This window comes from Myxocyprinus asiaticus, chromosome 12 (genome assembly GCF_019703515.2).
Source record: "Myxocyprinus asiaticus isolate MX2 ecotype Aquarium Trade chromosome 12, UBuf_Myxa_2, whole genome shotgun sequence".
Taxonomy (NCBI): domain Eukaryota; kingdom Metazoa; phylum Chordata; class Actinopteri; order Cypriniformes; family Catostomidae; genus Myxocyprinus; species Myxocyprinus asiaticus.
The window spans coordinates 21094741-21118612 of NC_059355.1; the positions used below are offsets into that span (position 1 = coordinate 21094741).

At 41.2% G+C, this 23872-nt stretch overlaps 1 protein-coding gene across 2 annotated transcripts in view; it reads right to left on the reverse strand.

Moving 5' to 3' along the window:
• The window catches only part of LOC127448993 (ubiquitin carboxyl-terminal hydrolase 43-like), a 194097-nt gene that overhangs the window by 141368 nt on the left and 28857 nt on the right, over positions 1–23872 (reverse strand). For both annotated transcript variants that reach the window (XM_051712032.1, XM_051712031.1), the window contains exon 2: positions 23423–23572. In XM_051712032.1, coding sequence (XP_051567992.1) covers positions 23423–23572 — 150 coding nt within the window. The remainder of the gene's footprint in view (positions 1–23422; positions 23573–23872) is intronic.

A 23872-nucleotide genomic window follows, 5' to 3' on the forward strand; every position in this document is an offset into this window, starting at 1 on the left:
TATTATGGTTAAGTGTGCTTAAAATACACCTCTTCACCTTTGAAGGGTTCATAAAGAGGGCAGGTTACCATTATCTAGGATATGGTGCAGTTTTAAAGCACCCCAGAGGTTTCAGGGCCGGATGATGGTAAGCCGGATGTGCAGTGCATTCTGCCCTCTCAGCCGATCAATTCCCGGTCTAACGTTCCTCTCTTTTGTGGCATATGCCTCCTTCCCTCTATGAATTCTCCCTCTTTCTCTCTCACTCATGCTGTTATTAAGTATCCATGATGCTTCAATCTCAGAGCTGTGTTTAGAGAAACTTGTCCAAAAGTGATACAGTGTGACAGAATTCACTGCCTCTTAAGAGATTCATTGTGAGTTTGACCTAGAGGTGTCATGATTCTGCTTCATTAGTCTTAATTTATTCTTGTTGTGGTGGGATCATGACAGTCTCCTCTGCCCATTGGTTATGTTTGTACATGTCTTGTGTGTTATGAGTGCACATGGCTGTGTTTTATTCTTCATCACCATGTGCACTCGTGTCTGTTTGGTTTTGTATGTTTGCACATGGTCTTGCCATGTGCGTCCCCGACTCCGACTCGTTTAGTCCTTGTTATGTTAATTAGTTTCACCTGTTCCTCATGTATGCTCCTTCTATATATTGTGCCCTCTTTCCTCATGTCTCTGCCAGATTGTTTGTTTGTGAAGCATCTCACTCTCGCCAGTCAATCTTGCTCTTTGTTTGTTTCGGGCGGCAAGGAGAACAGATAATCCACAGGGTGAATATAGACGAAACAGAATATGTATAATCCACTAGAACTGGGCACAGCATATCCAACCATCGGAACAGCGGCTAGAAAAACAAAGGATAAAACAAAATTGACAGAGAGCAAGACTGGAGCAAGGTGACACCACAAACTAACAAAACAATCCAGCAACAAACAGCACACATGTTGGAGCTTAAGTAGGACGAGGGTGACAGGGAACAGGTGCCGCTGATCATCTGGTGCGTGGCGCAAATGGGGGTTGTCGAGGAGATGCTGTTATAGTCCTCCATGTGACACCTGAAAACACATGAGGAAACACAAAGACACCAACCCCCCAAGCAGACGCCACCTGTCCAAACTAGACCAGAAGGCCCAAGGGGGAACTGACAGAGCAGGAGTTAAGTGGGCGCTGTTTCGGCCCCTGAAATAGTGGCACCATTGGTAGAGCAGGAAACCAGGGTAGCAATCCAGAACTGGACTGGCAGGATGAACAGGACAGACCAAGGGAGGGTGGGTGGGGGAAACCAAGGGGGTGGCTTAAAGGAGGAGAAGGGGTCAGACCGCTCCAGAATGGCAGGGTATACAGGGGAGCAAGGACTGGCAGGACAGGTAGGGCCTCAAAGTCTGGCAGGGAAAGTATTGTGGTGGCTGCTAGGGAAAGGACAGGGCTGGTAGTGACCACTGGGGAAAAAGGTAGGATATCAGTGGCAACAGATTAATGGATTATTTGTGTGGTTGCTGGGGAAGGAACTACTTTGATATCTACTGAGGAGGGACTTGACACCACAACCACTGGGGAAAGGACTGGCTTGATGGCTACTGAGAGAAGGAATAGGTAGGTGACCATCGCAGGGACTGACAGGAATGGTGTCTGCAGATGGGAAATTAACTGACAGGGTGGCCACAGGGGAGATGGTGAGGTCGTCGGCGACCACTGGGGAGAAGGGTTATTTTTCGACGGCCGCAAGGGAAGTGGATGACTTGGCAACTACAGGGTTAGGGACTGACTTGGCGGCTTCAGGGGAGAGGTTTGTAGTCGGCGGCTGCAGGGGAAGGACTGACATGGCGACCACAAGGGAAGGGACTGACTTGGCCGCGAGGGAAAGCGAGAGGCCTTTGGTAACCAGTAGGGAAATGGAAAGGGCATTGATGGCCGCAGGGGAAGGGACTAACATGCCAGCCGCTGGGGAAATGGGTAGGTCGTCGGTGACCACTGGGAAGGGAACTGGCTCAGCAGTCGCTGGGGAAAAGGAGAAGTCTTCGGCGGCTGAAGGGAAAGGGACCAACTTGAAGGCTGAAAGGGAAAAGGGTTAGTTGTTGGCAGCCCCATGGGAAGGCACTGACTATGTGCCTGCAGGGGAAAGGACAGACACTGTGGCCACAGTGGAAGGTATTGACTTGGCTGCCGCAGAGGAAATGGGTAGGTAATTGGTGGCCAATGGGAAGGGAACTGGCTCAGAGGTTGCAAGGGAAAACGAGAGTTTTTGGCAGCCGCCAGGGGAGCTGCAGTGTAATTGGGCCCCTTCATGGAGGCTGCAATTGGACCCCTCCTGGGGAGCTGCAGCTGACTCGAGCTCCTCCTGGGGAGCTGCTGTGAACACGAGTGCAGGAACCTGTCATTTTCTCCTCCTCTTGAGGGTGGTGGAAAGAACTGCAGCTAACTCGGACAACTCCTGGCAGTCGGCAGCAGACTCAAATGCCTCTGGGGACTTGAGGAACCAGATGAGGCAAAACCATTCCTTCTCTGACGAGAGGCCTGGAACAACTGAATGACTGAATGAAACAACTGAATGACTGGACAGACATGGGAGGGAACCTGGGGAGACCCCTCCTGGGATGGTAATTTCAACTCTTCATGGTGACTGATGTAAACTACAAATTCCCAAAAGGACAGATATTCCAACACTTCAACCACCCAAGAGTGAAAGGGCTCAATCAGTCCAAGGTTGAAAATGTCCTTAAGGGTATGCTCATCACAGTCCAGCTCATTCGCAACTCTGAGGAATCCCTAATGGAGAGATTTCGCTGACGATGGGAGAAGTGTGTGTCCACCTAGGTTTTTTGCTGACGAAGTGAGTAATGGCTGACAGAACACAGAACTAGAAAAATACCCATCCTGTCTCTGCTGGTCCAGTTTTGGCCAGATTGTTATGTCACGAGTCTGAAGGGAGGACCCAAATGTGGAGAGGCATGGAAGGTATATTTAATGTACAACACACAGAGGGGAAACACAGTCAATTATCAAAGCACAGGCAGCGGTGGGAGAGCGTAGATGAAGTATTGGGTAACAGTCCAATAATTCAAGCACAAGCTGTGGTGAGAGCATGGGGATGATATGATGTGTATGTTGAGGCATACGAGTGGAGAGGAGAAAGGATAAATCCACAGGGTGAGTATACAGTAGATGAAACAGAATATGTGTAATACATTAGAACCGAGTGCAGCGGATCTGACCGGTGGAACAGCGACTAGAGAAACAAAACATAAAACAAAATCAGCAGAGAGCAAGACTGGAGCAAGGTGGAACACCATGAAATAACAAAACAATCCGGCAACAAACAGCACACACAAGGGAGCTTAAGTAGGGTGAGGGTGATAGGGAACTGGTGCCGCTGATCATCTGATGAGTTTGCGAATGAGCGTTGTCAAGGAGATGCTGTTAGCATTCTCCACGTGGCAACTGAAAACACATGAGGAAAAGGGAAACACAAAGACACACACAAAAGAATCCATGACAGTTATAAATGTGATTGTTTTGGTTATTTATTTATTATCACCTTGCCATTTTATTACTATTTTACATTGTTTTATTTTTTTAATTTTATTCACCATTATATTGAATAATCATTTCCATATATGATTTCACCACAACCTCTCCTGTACAGTCATTCATCATTCTATGCAAAACAATCCTTGCACACCCTGAAAGCATGCACACCAAAACCTTTCAGTAAAGCAGAGTGTGCTATTCATACAATCAGTTAATACACAATAAACTCTCTTTATACAGTATAGGCCAGTACATGTGATATGCTACATTTCTATGCTGAACCTTTCCCACATCTAGACATAACACTTCATTTCTGTTGCTCTGCTTTAAGTTAGACTGATTGTAGGGCCATTTAATTAGTCAATTTCTAAAATATACTATATAAACGGTTTTAATACACTAAGTAAAACATTTACGACGATTCTAAGGGCCCAGGAAAGACAGGGGGCATAGCAGAACCAACAAGAATTTTCCTGCGTGATTTTGTTATAAATATACACTTGCACTGGTAAGCAAAAATTAGGACTGCTCTTACTTAATAAAAAAAGATGATCTAGTGTGTGGAATCCCCTTAAGACGTTCAGTGGTTTATCCCAAAGGCACTTTTGGAGGGCTAAATGCTCTTCCCATTGGTACAGCACGTGTCCTCATGCTGGCATGACTGGATTGTGCGGAGTGCTAAACAGCATGGCACAGACCTAAAAACCTGAATTAAACAGATTTTTTTTGAGCACTATGGAGAATGTCAAACATTTCATAAGGCCAGACAGACCCAACATTATAAACAGTGCTGACGAGGAAAAGACAAGAAAAAAATGTGTGCCATTACTGTAGTAACACATTAGAAATAGACTCTGATTTGACAGAAATGTTATAGGTTCATATTAAAACTATTAAACTGGAAGAAGTCTACTGAGTAGGGATGTTAATGATTGATCAAAAACCGATTAATTGTTGTTAATAATTTGATCGATTAAGGTTATCGATCATTGATTAATTCACTTCAGGATAAATGTGTTCTGAAATCAAGCCAGCAGACATTGATAAGGCTGTCTATACAGTGCACATATGCGAGATGAAGCGGGTTCAATAAACAGTGTTGGAGCTTTCTCTTTAAACTAACATTAACCTTTTCTGCACACACCGTAATAGTGTGTTAAACTACATGACAACAAGCACTGTTGATCACCTTGTTTCATCCCAATCTACAATTACGTCAGCGATCGCCGGGAAAGCACTAAGGTACATTCAGCTGACAATCACCTTTTTGATGCAGACATCACCTGTCAATCAACTCGAGAACGCACATGCGCATTAGCTATACAAGCCGGAAAAATTTAGTTTTTTAATGTAATCTAAGTACAATTTATGATACCAGTGTAGTCCGATTCTACTGCTGATTTAATATATGTTCTTTTATCGTAATCTTGACCAACCGTTTTGGAGATTTCAGTCTTTCCCCATTCAAGTAGATAGGAGCTGCACAGGCATGCCGCTCGTTTACATAGAAAAATAGCTCCCCATGAGTGTTCCAAAGATGGCCGCAGAGTGAACTGACTTGCTAAAAAGACTTTGCATCTCACCATCGACACCTTAGAAACATTATGTTAAGTACTATGTTAACTAAGTAACACTACACAGCGTTATGATTTGACTTAATTTCAAATAAAAAATCAAAAGTCCACTGGTCCAAAATATACTGCGATCCACAACGTGAAGTTTCAGTGAACTCAAATATGCATAAGTGATATATCTTGTGTAAATATTTTTAACAGTAGCCTAATTCATTAACAGTAACTAAACAATTCACAAATTCCTACTAGACACAGCCTAAATATATAAAAATTTTAAAATAAATTCTTTAAATAAATTTTTAAAGGAAAATACCAATACTTGCGTTCCTTAAGTGTATTAATGTAAATTATATTTAAACAATAGGCTACATGAACATATTTCCATATTATTGCATTTTGCGATATTAAATGTAATGATTAATCGATTAATTGGTCGTTCATTTTCACATGTCTGAAAACTGACATACCTGCTACTGAGTTTTATTATATTAAATGCAGTTTTAATTATGGATTTGAAATGTTTAGGCAGCTGTTTTTTCCAAAACACAATGTTATAGTTTGTTTTATAGAAAACATTATTACATTGACCTACTCAATAATGAGCCAACCCTGGTCAAATCTGTGGTAATTCATACAAATGAAAAAAAGTCAAAATCAAGGACTTTAAAGCCTGGACCTCTTTGGGCCAAGCAATCAGTTTTTCAACTGTATAAAATCTGTTCTATTCTAATGCTCTTGAAAAATTTAGTTTTTTCTTGCATTCAGATATTCCAAGAGATTACTTAACCATAGAACGCATTGTAACTTAACCCCCCTTAAATGCATACATGGGTCAAAAAAGATAGAACTACTTTCTAAAACTACTTATTTTTATTTATTTATTTTCTCCAGGAAAATTAACTCTGATTATTTTATTAGTACTTTAAAACATCCTTTTTTTAAATAGTTTATATATCTGAATTTCATATATCTGAATTGAATATATTATTCAATTCAGGCTTTCAGACACAATGGAACACTTTTGGATGAGTGTGTAAAAAATGCCTGTATGACAGAAATATGGGTCATTTGGTGGTAAAATATGAATAATATGAAAACAACACCACCACACAAACACATACATATAAGTACAGTGGACTATGATAAAATGTTTTTTTTTGTTTTGTTTTACAAAAAATACATACAAAATGAAATAAACTGAATAAATGCACTAAATACCATAGGAAATACAAATTTATTCAATAAGACCCACATATGCATTCTAGGAGTTCTTTTAAATTATTTTAATAAATATTCAACACAATTTCAAAAGTGTAAGATCACATGATAGAAGACACCTTAATTGAGGAACACCTGGTGGAAAGAAAAAAAGACCACTTCATGGTCTAATTTTAGACATAAAATGATGTCTTAAAAACTAGACACCGAGTCATTTTTGACCCAAATATGCATTCTAGGGTTGAATCAACATTTAAAACATAAAATGTTATATTTCCATTAGAAACAGTCCCAACTCACTAAAGTGACATTAATTTACATGTATTGTATAGTTATTTCTATTTAAATGCAATTAAAGTTCCTTTAATTAACTTTTCCATCTAAAATTAATTTTTAGGGTCTCTCATTGAATGTACAACGTGTTCTTTTGTTACGTTCACGCTTATTTAATAATGATAACGTTTAATAAAAAAAAAAATACAAAAAATAATAATAGTAATACTTGTACAGGTTGCGATAAGATAGGGGCACCCAGAATGCAAAGTTGTCAGGGGGCCAAAAATCCTAACCGTGCCCCTGCAGACAACACACACACACACACACAGAGAGAGAGAGAGAGAGAGAGAGAGAGAGAGAGAGAGAGAGAGCGAAAGAGACTAAAGCTACAGAGTAACAGAGATGAGAAGGGCTACATTAAGGATTTGGTTTGCACTTTCTGCAGTGTGTGAGGTCATCAGGACACTCTATATAAAAAGACACAAAATCCCCAGAAAGCTCATCCAAAGGGTAGGTGACTTTCTTTCCTTTTTCTCCTCAGCATCCATCCTCAAGTCTTCAGAGCTGCCAACAGTTTGAGGAAAAGACCAGAGAGCTGGGTCCAGATTAGGACAGCATTCCTCCTGAGAATCTCCAGTTCAACCTGACAGTCTTGGCTTTGCATTCAGAGTAGTCTAGCAGATCCAGACAATTTGATAAGTACAGGCCGTCTGACTTGTAAAGTCACCACAACCACATTTTTTAATGTGATGTTTAGATTAAAATTCAAATGATACAATAATAGATCAGCAAGCTCATTCGATTAGTGATGTAGCAGGCTCTGTCAAAGGTTGTACAGACAACAAGATAAATTAGATGAAAATGTGTGTCTCAAACAAAACGATTTACAGTAGTGTCTTTCAAAGATGTGATGCCATGAGGCCTTGCAAACTTGGCAAATCTGGAGACAAATTTTTCTAGGAAGTGTTTATTGTAGTAGCACTGATAAAAACATGGGCACTCTGATTCTCACTAGTTGCATAGCAGCCAGCCAATTATTTTAGAGTAGACGATTTTCGACAGCTCTGGACATTTCTGTGTGAACAGACCATTGGCATGCCTCCATCACAGACAACATTCAGAGACGTGTGTATAAAAATAAAAAAGTAAATCAGTGTTAAGACAGTATGTCAGTCAGTGCAACATGATCTTGGAGGAAATCAGTGTTTTGGTTCCAAATTTTCATGACCCCAAATTTGACCCGATGTGACAAATTACTGACAAGCTCCACCATGTAGCTAATGTTGATGTCCTGAAAAATCAGGCCCGCTATGCCTTTTGACATCACATCCCTTTTGAACTCTGGCTAGTGAACCAGCTATGTTTCATTCAGATAAAGTTTGCTCATGTTTTGCACTTCCGGAATGCGTGGCACAAAGGTGGTGAGTTCTGCTGTTAGGAAATTCCGAAAGCAGAGACTTTTTGAAATGTGACCTCCTGAAGATGTGACCTATTGTCTCCAAATCCCTGCAAGATTGGTCTGTTGCGTGTGTCTGTCTGTAAATATATGTTGTTCTGTATGTACTTGGATTCATAATATTCCCATAAACACAGTAATTGATGCAAAGTCCATTTAAGGTAAGTCAGTTATTCCAATGGCCATTTTGGTAATGCTTCCACTCTTGGTAAAGTTTTGTATGTAAGTAATAGGCGTACAAGTACAGCTCCTATCTTCATGCAAACAGAATATCACCTTGTTGTTCTCGCCTGGTTACTTATTGAAGCTAAGCAGGGTGGAGCCTGGAAAGTACTTGGATAGGAGACCTCCTGGGGAAAACTATGATTGCTGCTAGGTATTAGTGAGGCCAGCAGGGGGTGCTCACCCTGTGGTATGTGTGCATCCTAATGCCCCAGAATAGTGACGGGAACACTATACTGTAAAAACAGCACCATCTTTCAGATGAGATGGTGAACCGAGGTCCAGACTCTCTGTAGTCATTAAAGATCCCAGAGCACTTCTCGTAAAGATTTGGGATGTCACCCCGGTGTCCTGGCCAAATTTGCCCATTGGCCTCAATCCATCATGGCTTTCTAATAATCCCCTATATATATGAATTGGCTAAATTACTGTACTCGCCTCAACAATAGTCGGTGTGTTGTGGCCGTTCTGGCGCACTATGACTGTCACCACATCATACAGGTGGATGCTGCGATTCCCCAATACCATTTAAAGTTCCTCAAATAAGTGCTATATAAATATAAGGAATTATTATTCTTAAATTCTCCAAAATTGTTAAATTCAAAATTCAAGGTTTCATTTCAATAACGTCAAATCAGCAATAAAATCTGACAACAATGTTGCCATAGCTAAAGAAAGCTAAAAAAGTATATTTGTCAGGCATTAAAAAACTATAAAATGTTTTACTTTCATTTTGTACTGCCACCATAATATTGAGTGTTAGGATTTCTCCCATTCACTTTTATACAAGTTGTCTATCTTATAATGTCTCAGGTTGCTTTAAGGTAGAAAGATCTTACAGTGACTAATGAAGGTGTTTGGATTCAATAAATGTACCTGTGGGATACCTGAGACAACAGCAGAAGCTTTATTCGTAAAGTGCAAAACTCACCACTTCAGAAATTACTCACCCCCAGAAAACCTCTGAGAGCTCCGTGCCAATTTGACCAACTCAGTCTTTTTATTTTTCCATACATCAGCAGGACAGGGTCTTTAAAAAGACACTTAAATGGATGAAGGTGAATTTTAGATGGACAACCAGGCTTTGAGCCGGGAGAAGCATCTTGCGTAATATTTCCATCAGCAAAGGTTAGCAAGTTTAGTTTTGATGGGTGAATCATAAAAAATAGTATGATTCTGGGTCTGATGGTAACTATCCATCTACAGTCCATACATTTATCATATAGTTAAAACTGAAATACATTTCTGTAATTATGTAAGTCCAGTACAGCAGGCCAGTTAAGAAAGACTTAAGCCCTATTCGGACAGGACTAGTTTTCCCTGAGGGGTTAGGGCAATTCGTTTCACAGACATACTTTGTGACTTTAATCCCATCCGAATCTGACAAGTCTGTGTTCTTCTCACACAATCCCTGTAAAAATTCCAGAGCAAATTACCTACAGTTTTTCAGCTAACACAGGGGTCCCCTGGGAAATCGAATCCCGTCCGAATGCAGATGTTTGTAATTGCTGATACTGAATTTTCACAACGCCTCTCCTCATGTATTTTAATAAATTAAATTTTAAAATTATAAGTAATTTTAAATTTAAACAGATACAGTTTAAAAGATAAGTTAATTTTATCAGCTAAATTAATTCAATGTGTTCAACTTTCTGTAACTTTGTAACGGTGGCAGACTGGAAAAGGTAGGTTCCAATTGCAGTTTATTTTTTTCCTCTCCCCTTTTTCTCCCCAATTTAGAATGCTAACTTAGAAAGTCTATGGTGGCATAGTGGCTCACCTCATTCTGGGTGGCGGAGGAGGAATCTCAGTTGCCTCCGCGTCTGAGACCGTCAACCCATGCATCTTATCACGTGGCTTGTTGAACGCGTTACCGTGGAGACATGATGCATGTGGAAGCTTCATGGCATCCACTGCGGCATCCATGCACAACTCACCATGCACCCCACCGAGAGAGAACCACATTATAGCGAGGAGGTTACCCCATGTGACTCTACCCTCCCTAGCAACTGGGTCAATTTGGTTGCTTAGGAGACCTGGCTGGAGTCACTCAGCATGCCCTGGGATTTGAACTCACAAACTCCAGGGATGGTAGTCAGCGTCTTTACTCACTGAGCTACCCAGGCCCCCAATTGCAGTTTTTAATAAAAACTCAAAACACAAAACACTAGAGACAATGCAAAACCAGAACAAAGTACATTACAGACTGAATTAACAGAACAAGAACCGACAATGAACAGAGGGAAAACACAGGGATTAAATACACAGAGAACTAATGATGAAACGAGGGACACCTGACACTAATGAACACAAGGACCAATGAACAAAGACCATGAAAAAGAACTACAAAACCCATAAACAAACGAAAGACACAAAATGAACAATAAACATACATAGCTACCCCTGGTGGTCACTCAGGTAATCCTTACAAACGTCCACATCTAGAAAACAGACACTCACATCTCTGTAACAAACACAGAGATATTTAGTCCTGTCTAAAACAGTACATGAAATCACAGACGTTGGCTGATAATACTTGTAACTCAAACATCGTTTAGAAAACTAATCCCATCTGAATAGGGCTTTAGGAAGTTTTAATCTCTGAGTGAATTTTCAGTCCATAGAGGTTAACCACTGAAGTGAAAACTTTCACTGCAAATCAGTCTGACATTCTTTGATAAACAGACCAGGAAAGAACTTGACCTGCCCCTCTCTCTTACTCTCACTCCATTTCCTTCTCTTGGTCTCCATTTAAAAACATTTTTAACTATGTTTGAAACATTTGACAGATTTTAAAACATTGCGAATTTGTCACTGGTCCACTGTGACAATAGAGTATACAGTAGTGTTGTCTGGCTAGCAGACTTTCAACAGATCTGTAGAAAGTAACCTGTAGACAGAGTCATTCCAATGTGTCTAAGGTCCTCAGGACTCTACTACATTCCCTAGCTCTTTGCCATTTATACAGAGTACTAAACATCAATACAGTATGAATAATAAAGCAACTTTATGAAACACCAATGGGACATATTTTTTTAATCTTATTTAGATCATATTGGGGGCAAAAGGCTAGGATCGGCACTGGATACATCTGTCAGACACAGGGGTTTTCAACCTTTTCTGACCAGGGACCATTCATACATAGCCCTTTTCCACTGACATGGATCAGGGGCGGGTTCCTTGGCTGGTACAAATTCTTGAACTGTTCCGCGTGTTTCCACTGCAGAAAAGGCCATTCTGGGGTGAAAAACTGGCTCCGCACCGGCCCCAAAAGCTTGCTGGTCTCTACACAGGAACCGATTACGTCAGGGGGCGGGATTTGTCACCAGGTAGTTTTACAAACAACAACAGTAGCTACTTTCTGATGCAAAGAGTACTTCTTCACTCTGTAACAACAATAAAAAATAAAAAAAACACAACATTATCAGACATCAAAAGCGTTCAGGAAACGAACACTCTACTTGCAGTTTGGTCTTCTAAAGAGATCAGAGATAAACTAGAGTGATTGCAAAGGGAAAAAAAGTCTACGAGAACATACAGCATGAAATGATGCATGCCGACTTCAATCAGACAACTGACCAAATCATAAACAAACTGAAATACACTTAAGCTAGTTCAGGGACCATAAGAAGGACCTAAACAAAAGCGACAGTGGACAGAGCAACTATGTCTTGGACTCGGACACTGACCAGTAAGCTTACTAACCGGGGCATTGAATTCAGTCAGTCACACTCAAGATAAACACTGAATCACCGGTATCCTCTCTCTGCAGCTGATCTCATGAATGATGCCAACTTTGTTAGCTTTCCTTACACTGTTGTCATCTTATTTTGTGTATTGTTTTGTTCAGTAAGGGGATTTTTGACCAGCTACTTACTAAGTTCGGAAGATTGTGGCTATCTGTTAAGTAAACCGGTGGGATTCTGAATCAAGAAGATGTAAACATAATGTTATATGCTATGGCAAAAATATAAATATATAAATATATATATATATATATATATATACAGTGTGTGTGTGTGTGTGAGAGAGAGAGAGAGAGAGAGAGAGAGAGAGAGAGAGAGAGAGAATAAGTTTGTATTTAAATAGCATTAACTAAAAGTATTAGTCAAATAAATGAACAAATTTGTCAGAGAGCTACAGTTGTTCTGATCCACTACATTGTATTCCAACAAAATAACCTGTTCAGCCAGTCAAAAGAGTAATGGTAAAGGACAGGTTTAACACCCACTCTGTTATTCTTCTAACTGTGTGTAACAGTGTGTAATGCATTGTCATGTTCAGAGGTGGGCAGAGTAGCCAAAAACTGTACTCAAGTAAAAGTACAAGTAGTGAAGAAAAAGTAGTGATGTTAATAATTACCCGAGTAAGAGTAAAAAAGTATCCAATTAAAAGAAAACTCATGTAACATAATGGATGTTTAATCTCCAATATTCCATTAAATAATACACATTTAACATGTATTACAGAATAATATTAATAAAAGCTATATTAATTATTAATTATTATTAATAATAATTATAATTATTATTAGTATTGGAAATTCATTCATCATTCACCCTCATGTTGTTCCAAACCTGTACGACTTTTTTTCATCAGTGCAACACAATTAAGGAAATGTCAGACAGAATGTTAGCCTTAGTCATCATTTACTTTCACTGCATGTTTTTTTCCTCCATATTTTAAAAGGGAATGGTGACTGAGACTGTCAGTGTCTAACATTCTATCTGACATCTTTTGGGTTCCACAAAATACAGAAAGCCACACAAGTTTGGAACAACATGAGGGTGGGGAAATGATGACAGAACATTAATTTATGGCTGAACTATCACTTTTAGGACGCTTATCAGATTTGGATGAATCTGTCAATAAGAAGAGAAGTTTGGAAATCAATTTCCAGTAATTATTACGGTGAAAAACCCTGCGCGCCCAGCTGTGGCACAAACATGCCCACACCGCTCGGGTTGATGCATATGAGACCGCTTCAGCATTGGCTTTAGACTCGAGTTCCATGATGGGCATGGCGCCGCAGGATACATCGCATGATCATTACGCCGATCTGTCGCCGCCTCTTCAGCCCTTGGACCGACCTTGCATTTCTATGGGCAGGGGTTCCCCTAGAGCAGGTCTCCAGGCGTGTCGTGGTTACAACGGATGCCTCCAAGATGGGCTGGGGTACCGTATGCAACGGGCACAGAGCCGCCAGCTCCTGGACTGGCCAGCGGCTGCGTTAGCACATCAACTGCCTCGAGTTGTTGGCAGTACTGCTCGCCCTGCGGAGGTTCTGTCCGTTGATACAGGGCAAGCATGTGTTGGTCCGGACGGACAACACGGCGATGCTAGAGTTTATCAACCATCAAGGCGGTCTACGCTCCCATTGCATGTCACAACTCGACCGCTGTCTCCTCCTCTGGAGGCCTCAAGTCACTACGAACCACTCACATCCCAGGCGACCTCAACACCACAGAGGACGCGCTGTCATGACAGGTTACGCTCAGGGGAGAGTGGAGACTCCACCCCCAGGTGGTCCAGCTGATTTGGAGTCAATTTGATGCAGTGGATGGTAAGTATTTGGGGAAGCACGACTTCATCATCAGGTTCCTGAGAGGCGCTAGGAGGTTGAATCCCTCCAGACCGCACCTCATCCCCTCATGGGACCTCTCTGTAATCCTTCGGGGTCTACGGGGAGCTCCCTTTGAGCCCCTGGAGTCAGTTGAGCTTAAGGCACTCTCTTTGAAGACATCCTTCCTGACTGCGCTCACTTCCATCAAGAGGGTAGGGGACCTGCAGGCTTTCTCTGTCAGCAAATCGTGCCTGGAGTTCGGTCCGGGTTACTCTCACGTGATCCCGAGACCCCGACCGGGCTATGTGCCCGAGGTTCCCACGACCCCTTTTAGGGATCAGGTGGTGAACCTGCAAGTGCTGCCCTAGGAGGAGGCAGACCCAACTTTGGCATTGCTGTGTCCGGTGCGTGCTTTACACATCTATTTGTATTGCACGCAGAGCTTTAGAAGCTCCGAGCAGCTCTTTGTCTGCTTTGGTGGACAGCGTAAAGGAAGTGCTGTCTCCAAACAGAGGATCGCCCACTGGGTCGTCGACGCCATTGTGATGGCATATCACGCTCAGGACATGCCGCCCCCCGTGGAGTTACGAGCCCACTCTACTAGGAGTGTAGCGGCCTCCTGGGCCCTGACCAGTGGCGCCTCTTTGGCAGACATCTGCAGATCAGCGGGCTAGGCAACACCCAACACATTTGTGAGGTTCTATAATCTCCGGGTTGAGCCGGTTTCGTCCCGTGTGTTGTCAGGTACAAGCAGGTAAGTTCCGGGACAGCTGGCCAGGTGTACCGCTTGCGCATAGCGCCTTTCCCCTCCCATGAGGTGAAGACATGCGTTTTTGACTCCCAGTCGTGTTCACAAGTTGTGATGCCTGGATGACTTTCCTCCTTAGCCCTGTGGCAGACGAGTTTGCGGAGAAACTCATGGGTGACCCCATGTGATATATCTTCCACTAAATCGTTTCCCTGTCGGTAAACTGCGTCTTCCTTGGGCAGAAGTTCCTCTGTGTTTGTAGAAATCCTTCCCCATTGGGTAGGACCTACCATGGGACTTCTCCACATGACATAGTACTTCCGACAAGACTCAGTAAGACCGTGATGTATTTCCACTCAAAATGCCCCCCCCACCACCGTGTGGTCTCCACGGTGTCTTCCCCTCGGGAGTGACACCCCCCCGACATAGACACTTATGGCCCCTAGCCGGTAAACAAAATTCCACACTTTTTGGGGAGAAAAAAGAGGAAAAGAGGCCATGGCTGGGTTAGCCTGTCCCTATTTGTTGGGCAGTCAACTTGTTCCCAAGGGACTGTTTGACACTCATAAGAGTGTTGGGGGAGGTTACGTGACGGTCTGGTGCGCTTGCTACGAGGCACACAGCGGTCTGCCTGTCTCTCACCGCCAGCTAGTTGTGGCGTTTTGTATAGGGACGCCTAGTGTCACTAAATCGACACAACGTCAAGTGAGTGACAGATATGGAACATCCTGGTTACATTCATAACCTCCATTCCCTGATGGAGGGAACGAGATGTTATGTCCCTCTTGCCACAACACTGAACTACCCACTGAAATGGCCGGGACCTTGTCTCGGCTCCTCAGCACAAAACCTGAATGAGCAGTAGCTTACCAGCTCCTTTTATACTCGTATGTTCGGGGGAGTGGCATGCAAATTCCACTCGCCAATTCCCATTGGCCTTTTTTCCAAAAGCAGAGGTGTTTAGGGCTCCCAAGCGTGACCCCTAGTGTCACTACATCGACACAACGTCTCATTCCCTCCATCAGGAAATGGAGGTTACGAAAGTAACCAGGACATTCTGTACAGTAAGGGTAAACTGAAGCTTATCTCTGTATTTGGAAGCGTATTAGGCTAATATAAGTTCAGAGCTTGTTCTCTGTTGTCAATGAGAAAAATGCACTGCAACTGTCAAACGCAAAATTGCTGTGCAGTGTGCATACACAGAGATGTGTTCCAGCAGTCACTCATGCACGCGATAGGCAGAGCAAAAGGCATTTACACTTCATACAGATGTTTACATGGATTTATACAGTTGACACTGATATATTTCAGCACTGATATAAAAATGTATACTTGGAAACTGATGTCAAAAGAGCCCATAAATACAGAATCACCCTGAAAATTACCATCACCACAACACAGACAAGCTCACGTTATCATAATTGCCAAAACACACCGCAACGAGTTTTCTTAAGTTGGAGCTGCAATTCTAATCTTGAAATATTCACTTGTCTTGGTGTAAAATGAAAGTGATGAAAGTGCTTGTTTGTCGTGCTTGCTGCTGCAGTCATGTACTCGAGTGATAAAGTGCAACTGTAAAGTTCAGCTGTCGTAAAAGTCCCATTCAAAAATCTCTCAATAAATTATGCATTTATTAAAACTTATTTAATTAAAACCAGTAATGTAACGAAAGGAACATTGCCCATTGTAACAAAGTAAAAAATTTCATTAGGAATCTACTTGAGTAGGAGTAAAAATTACCCACTAAACCTACTCTTAAAAGTACATTTTCTCCAAAAATCTACTCAAATAAATGTAAATGTAGCACGTTACTACCCACCTCTGGTCACGTTCTATGTGTGTGGTCTGTGCATATTTCTCCATTCTCCTGTTCTAAAATGGTAAGTGTTTTTATATTTTCCTTGGCCGCTAAATGGATACTAGTTAATATAGACATGTTTGATAAAAGACTACTACAGAAATTAACGTTACTATGGAGACATAGCGCATGTGGAGGCTTCACGCTATTCTCTGCAGCATCCACGCACAACTCACCACGCGCCAAACCGAGAGCGAACCACATTGTAGCGACCACGAGGAGGCTACCCCATGTGACTCTACCCTCCCTAGCAACCGGGCTACTTGGTTGCTTAGGAGAACTGGCTGGAGTCACTCTGCATGCCCTGGATTCGAACTCACAACTCCAGGGGTGGTAGTCAGTGTCTTTACTTGCTGAGCTCCCCAGGCCCCCCAACCCACCTTTTTTTAATGAAAAAACAAACAAACATATTAATAAAGTTTAGCGTGCTCTTGAGACATCTGTTCATAATATGGAATGTGATATACAAGAAAAGTCCAAAAATATCCTCATGCTCCTGAAGCAGGGAAAAGCACTCCTCCATGGAAAGAGCACTTGGTTAAAATAGCCCACCTTATAGTTTTGTTTTGGGTCTATGATAGGTTTTTGATCATCTTTGCCTTCTTTGTATAGTTGCACCACACTTTTTAGAGAGAAGTAGGCATTTGTTTTCAAATTCTTCAGCTAATTCTCTAGCACTGGACAGTGCTCTGTCAAAAACTGAGCATTTCTACAAGGATTTCCACACACCAGGGCCAAGCAAAGATTGTACCCCCTCTTAGAAATTGATCCAATGAATGAGGTGTTTCAAGGTTCGCTGTCTGCCAGGGTAGGATTGGTCATTGTGAGCAGCGGTAATTTTCCCAGGGCCGATAAGCTAGTAGCTTGCTGATGCACAATAATATAAAAATAAACAATTCAAAAATAAAGAATAAGTGACAAAACAAACAAATCTACTTTAAATCATATTATTAATGTGCAATATATTTAATTTAGAAAAAAATTTAATGATGCTTTATTCCTGAGTGTTTCACGTCTCATGCCTATATCTTTGTCAGCACTTAAAGACATTTTTGGATAAAAAAAAGAGAAAGAGGCAGCTCACACTGAACGTGTCCTTGCACAAAAAAAAAAAAAAAAAAAAAAAAAAAGGCTAGACGCAGTGCCATGGAAAGAGCAGAAAGCACTTGAGATGCATTAATAATTTTAACTTGACCCAGTATCTAAAAAACTCAGCACTCCTGCATGTGTCGCTGAAAAAAGCAAAACGCGACACAATGGTCAAGTCCGTCCGCATGAAAAGGCAGGGGAATGGATGTCATTGTTGTATTTTATGTGGTAGAGTGTGACATCTTCAGGTGGTTTTTACAATGCCTTCTTGTGATCTTGCCACATCTTTTTTGCAAACATTTACCATACATGACACCAGAGGCAGTGTGTAACGCCTCCAGAGGCAAATTTCCAACTGCCTTAGCTTAACAAAGGGTAAAAACATTTATATCCTATCTCTGAATGAGGTGATTACTGTGAATATTGTATACTGTTTTCAATGTTAGTGATGGCTAATAGAGAAGAAAATTAAATAAAATGTATCTTTCCAAATTTTTTCATGGTATGGTTGACATTTTCTTGGAATTGCTCAGTTGTTCCTTTTACTTAAATGGTGCTTGTTTAGCAAAACCAGAGTAGATTATTTTCATGGTTGTTATTACATCATATATTCCGGTCATGGAACACTGGCCACATTCCCGAAAGATGTCTAGGAATTATTCATTACTCGCATACATCCAGTAACCAAAGAAAATACTTTTTTACCAGCTGAGAAGTGTGTCCTCCATTAAAAAGTACACACTCTGACAGCCCTTATAAAAAAATCTAGATTTTTGGCAAACTTGCCGCTTATTCACCACTCTGTAATTTACATGCAAGTGAGCTTGCTATTCACCGCAAATGTTTGCCAAAAGTTTGCAGCTCTTCACTGGTAGTGGTGAACCTGCAGCAAACCTTTGGTAATGATGAAATGTTTGCCCTAAAGCTCATTTGCATGTAAAAATAATGAGTGGCGAATTTATGGCAACTTTTTTTGTAAGGGAGTACTCCACTGCAATAGCCAAGTCAAGTCAAGTCATTGCTATTTGTACAGCACTTTTCCCAACACCCATCGTTTCAAAGCAGCTTTACAGAAAATCATGCATTAACAGCTCTAGTTATGACTCAGACCAAGCATTAGCCAAGCTAAAAGATAAAAACATTTGGCAAGCTAGAAGCTAAAATGTGAACTTCATACATGCTAATCGGACATTACAGCTGAAAAGACCAGCATTGCTGGTCACCAGCTTATGTTGTGTTTTTGGTGCTGATCCCCAAGCATGAGATGCTGGTATGCTGGTGTCCCCACAAGGCTTTTAAACTAGCTGAACCAGCTTCATCAAAAAGACCATGCTTGTCAAGCAGCTTCACCAGCAATGTATTGCTGTTAAAAAAACATGACTATGCTGGTCCACCAGTTTGCCTATCACCAGTTTGCCTAGCACCTAGGAACTGCATGCTTACGCTGTTTTTTTAGCAGGGATGCAACACTGTGCACATTGAAAGGATCTTTGCTACAGTAGCAAATATGAGTGCAGGAGACATGCAACCTTTATTATGCATAATTTTTGTGAGGACTATATTTTGTGTGGTAAAAGATAAAACTAATTTAGCCATCTCTCAGTTATGCTATCAAAAAGCTAATTATGTAGTGGCCTTTTATCCAGAAGAAACACAACTGTTCTGTGTCTGGAGGATATGACCCTAAAACAGCCTAATTATAGAGGGCTTCCTTATGTCTGAATAGCCAACTATTCATTTAGACAATCCACCAACTAGTCGATTGTAAAAATATGTAGATTTACACATCCCTAATGTAACCATTCAGTAAAACCACATTTATAAGAAAAAGGGTTAAACATAAGAAAAGTCAAAGTCTAAAAAATTGTGAGCAGTAACAGGGTCTGGATACCACTAACAGTCATTCAGCTGTTCTTAACTGTCTCTCTGTTTGGATGCGCTCAGAGTGATGTATGGGGCCAGAGAGATGAGTCTATCTCTGATGAGTCTAAAAATGGCTCTTGATAGAGCAGCCACATTACCATGCAGGCTTGGCATCTTCATCCACTGACACTACAGCAGACAAAGGCTGAAGTGTGTTCACTGCCAAAATACAGACTTCAGCTGACCTGCTGCTTCCTAAAACCCTTGCCAGTCCACCGCATTTTCTCTCTGTCTTCCATTTTCTATGCCCCTCCCTCCAAACTCCAGTGAAAAGGTGATTATGTGATTAGCAAAATATATGTCCCTTCTTTTAAACAACCCAATGAATTTGGATTAAGCACATTCCATGTTCTCAAATTCCTTTGATTTCTAAAGGGAATGAACACTTAAGATAAGGTCTGACCCTCACCCTCATATTTTTAGTAAGAAAAAAACAAATTGATTTTGCTATGTTTACGCTTCTCATCCACACTGGAACAGTGTTTTAACTGAAAATGAAAATTTTCGAAAGCGCTCTCTAGTCCTGCATACTTCGGAAAACAATGACGTTAGGAACCAGAAAACAGAGTTTTTAACTGAAATACTATTAGTGTAGACATGGCCCGAGACTGATATAGAAAATTACAACACACACACACACACACACACACACACACTCACAAAACACACACACCAATCCACCCACTCATTTTTCCCTCCTACATTCACAACATTCATTTTTTTCTCTCTCTCTCTAACATAAAAGTTCATAAATGAAACAGAAAACTAGTCAGCCAATGTATCACACACAGACGGGAAGCTGTGTCTTAAGCTGTAACTTCCTTCTAATTAGTGCAATGGAGTGGAATGGGCAATAGACACTACAGCTGAAAACACACACACACATAAGAGACAGCTGGTAGATTAGATGTACCAAAACACTTTATAATAACTACATAGTATAAAGTATTTGTAAAGCATTAGTTTATTGTTAATTGATCATTCATAAATTACTGTTCATATTATTAATTCATTAATAGGCTAAATACAAATAGGATGTTACTTATATTTACTGTAGCAAACAATATATTATTGTTCATATATAAGCAAGTTGATAATGGTTTTTCATCCATACCAAACAACTTACTAAGTTGGCCATGGCCATGACATAACCATCTCTACTTCAGAGTAATGGATCATTAATAAATGTTTGATTAGGCATACACTGATCAGCCACAAAGTTAAAACTACTGACAGGTGAAGTGAATAACATGTATTATCTTGTTTCAATGGCACCTGTCAAAGGGTGGGATTTATTAGGCAGCAAGTGACCAGTCAGTTCTTGAATTTCATGTGTTGGAAGCAGGAAAAATGGGCAAGCGTAAGGATCTGAGTGACTATGACAAGGGCCAAATTATGATAGCTAGACAACTGGGTCAGAGCATCTCCAAAACGGCAGGTCTTGTGGGGTGTTTCTGGTATGCAGTGGTTAGTACCTACTAAAAGTTGTCTAAGGAAGGACAACCGGTGAACCGGTGGCAGGGTCATAGGCGCCCAAGGCTCTCTAATGTGCGTGGGGAGTGAAGGCTAGCCCATCTTGTCAAATCCCACAGAAGAGCTACTGTAGCACAAATTGCTGAAAAAATTCTGGCCATGATAGAAAGGTGTCAGAACACACAGTGCATCGCAGATTGCTGCGTCTGGGGCTGCATAGCTGCAGACTGGTCAGAGTGCCCATGCTGACACCTGTCCACAGCCAAAAGAGCCTACAATGGGCATGTGAGCGTCAGAACTGGACCATGGAGCAATGGAAGAAGATGGCCTGGTCTGATGAATCACGTTTTCTTTAAGATCATGTGGATGAGCAGGTCCATGTGTGTTGTTTACTTGGGGAAGGGATGGCAGTAGGATGCACTATGGGAAGAAGGCAGGCCGGCGGAGGCAGTGTGAAGCTCTGGGCAATGTTCTGCTGGGAAACATTGGGTCCTGGCATTCATGTGGATGTTACTTTGACACGTACCACCTACCAAAAGATTGTTGCAGACCACGTACACCCCTTCATGGCAACGGTATTCCCTGATGGCAGTGGCCTCTTTCAGCAGGATAATGCGCCCTGCCACACTGCAAAACATTTTCAGGAATGGTTTGAGGAACATGACAAGGAGTTCAAGGTATTGACTTGGATTTCCCAGATCTCAATCCAATTGAGCATCTACAGTATGGGATGTGCTGGACCAACAAGTCCGATCCATGGAGGCCCCACCTCGCAACTTACAGGACTTATAGGATCTACTTCTAATGTCTTGGTGCCAGTTAACACAGGACACCTTCAGAGGTCTTGTAGAGTCCATGCCTTGACGGATCAGAGCTGTTTTGGCGCAACAATAGGGACCTACACGATACTAGGCAGGTGGTTTTAATGTTGTGGCTGATCGTTGTATATACTATAGTTCTCACTTTGGTCACGAATATACTTGGCTAGCAGTTAGTCAGCGCTTTATTACAGCCTTTAAGCGTTACTTTCTTTAATAGTAAATGTTCCTAAAACAGTTATAAACACATTAATAATTTTTTTGCCAATGTGTGAACGGCTTGTAATGCAACTTAAAAAATTAGCCCTTCCTGGACTTCCTAGGTTGCCTATTAAAGTATGTAAACTGATTTTCATGTGAAGGGAGCGGGTCACTTTTGCCAGGAAAATCCAAAGGATGTGATGTTTATGTGCACTCCCAAGAGCCTTACCTCCGACAGTAATAGCGTCTCTTCCGCTATTCAACAGCGACAACAAACTGCAACACTAGGTAACGTTACCTTAGAGATGGAATCCAGCAAACGTCCGGCTCCCAGCACAACACTGACTCTTACACAAACTCCAATTAAGCCAAAAAAAAAATAAAAATAAAAATAATCTACTGAATCCAGTCTGGCTAAGTGGGAACGTGATCGTGGTCGAGCGAAAACTAGAGTGAACATTGGCAGGGCATTTGATTCCTGGAGGGAACTTCATTCGGTTTTGGGGATCAAAACTAACCCTGAATTGGCATTCTTCTTATTGGACAGTTAAGCTTACATAACTGCAAAGCATGTGAAATATAGTGCCGTAAGGATTGATCTGTGTAATTTTAACTACAATAACACATGAAATTAATGCTAGACAATGTTCAAGATAATGCAAAAAGACACATTCATTAGTGTAACGTAACTTGGTTATACAGTAAAATATATACATTCTATTATTATAAAACAATAGTGCATCGATATATCAAAATGTCAGTTGTGATGGAATCACATCAATACTGAATTGAGTCAACATATTTATAATGTACTGTCTATTTTATAAACAGCTACTGTCATCATCCACCAAATTTAGCTAACAGCTATTGATAAAGCTGGCTAGCTATTTAATGCCGACACAGGCTATCATATAAATGCAGTCAATGTATCATGCAAAGAAAAGTGATTATTTCAAACTACAGTCTCGCATAGTCAGACCTATATCCACACTTTGTTTTAGCCCTGTTCCAGCATTGGAGAGTCAAATATAATATACAGTCTCAAAGTTTGTAGTAAAACAATCATAACTGTGTAATTTTAATTATGCTACCTCATCTGTCAGCATGATGCCGGTGAATCACGTTGTCTCTTTGTACATTACGTCATTGTTTTGGTCGAGAGTGTGTGCACGAGTGCGAGCATGTTCAACAGGTAGCTGGCTACAGTTCACTTAACGGCCACAGGTGTCATTAATAACAAGGGTTTCAGAATCTTACATACTGCACCTTTAATGGTTTCATGTAACTTATGATCAAACATCCAGCAATTGCATAGATTTATTTTAGAATTTTCAGAGTGTAATTCCCCCTAGAGCTTTCAAGTTGTTTCTATCAAACTTGGCACAGTACTATACTATAGACTGTTCTGATGTAGTATAGTTTTTTATTTCTAAATGATGACAGTTTTCCTGTAGCAGAAAACTCTCTCTCTTTATCTGCAGTACCTTGCTGGAGGATTTGGTTCTGCTGCTGTGGTTGTTGTTGGTGTAGAGGTTGGCATCCTCATGCACTCGATCCAGTAGCCAGAGTAGAAACTCCAGAGCATCGTGCTGAGCATTCCCCTTGAACTGAGAGCCATACTTGGACACAACACTCTAGGGAAGGAAAAGGAGAAGGATAAATGTTAGTACAGTCAAATTAATCTTAATAAAGTTTGAAAACAAATCTTATGTATCATGACTTCTATCATAAAAATATTTTTTTTTGTCCCCACATACAGTATGTATTTTAAATCCCCAATAATCTGAGGATATACATGGTGAGGTGTTATTTGATTTAAAGTTTGGCTACAGGTGCTTTTACTGTACTAAAATGTGCCATTCCGAGCTGCAAAGATGTCCAAGACAAACACCTTTTCATCTGATGATGAGTCCATAAATTAACTTATTTGGGGA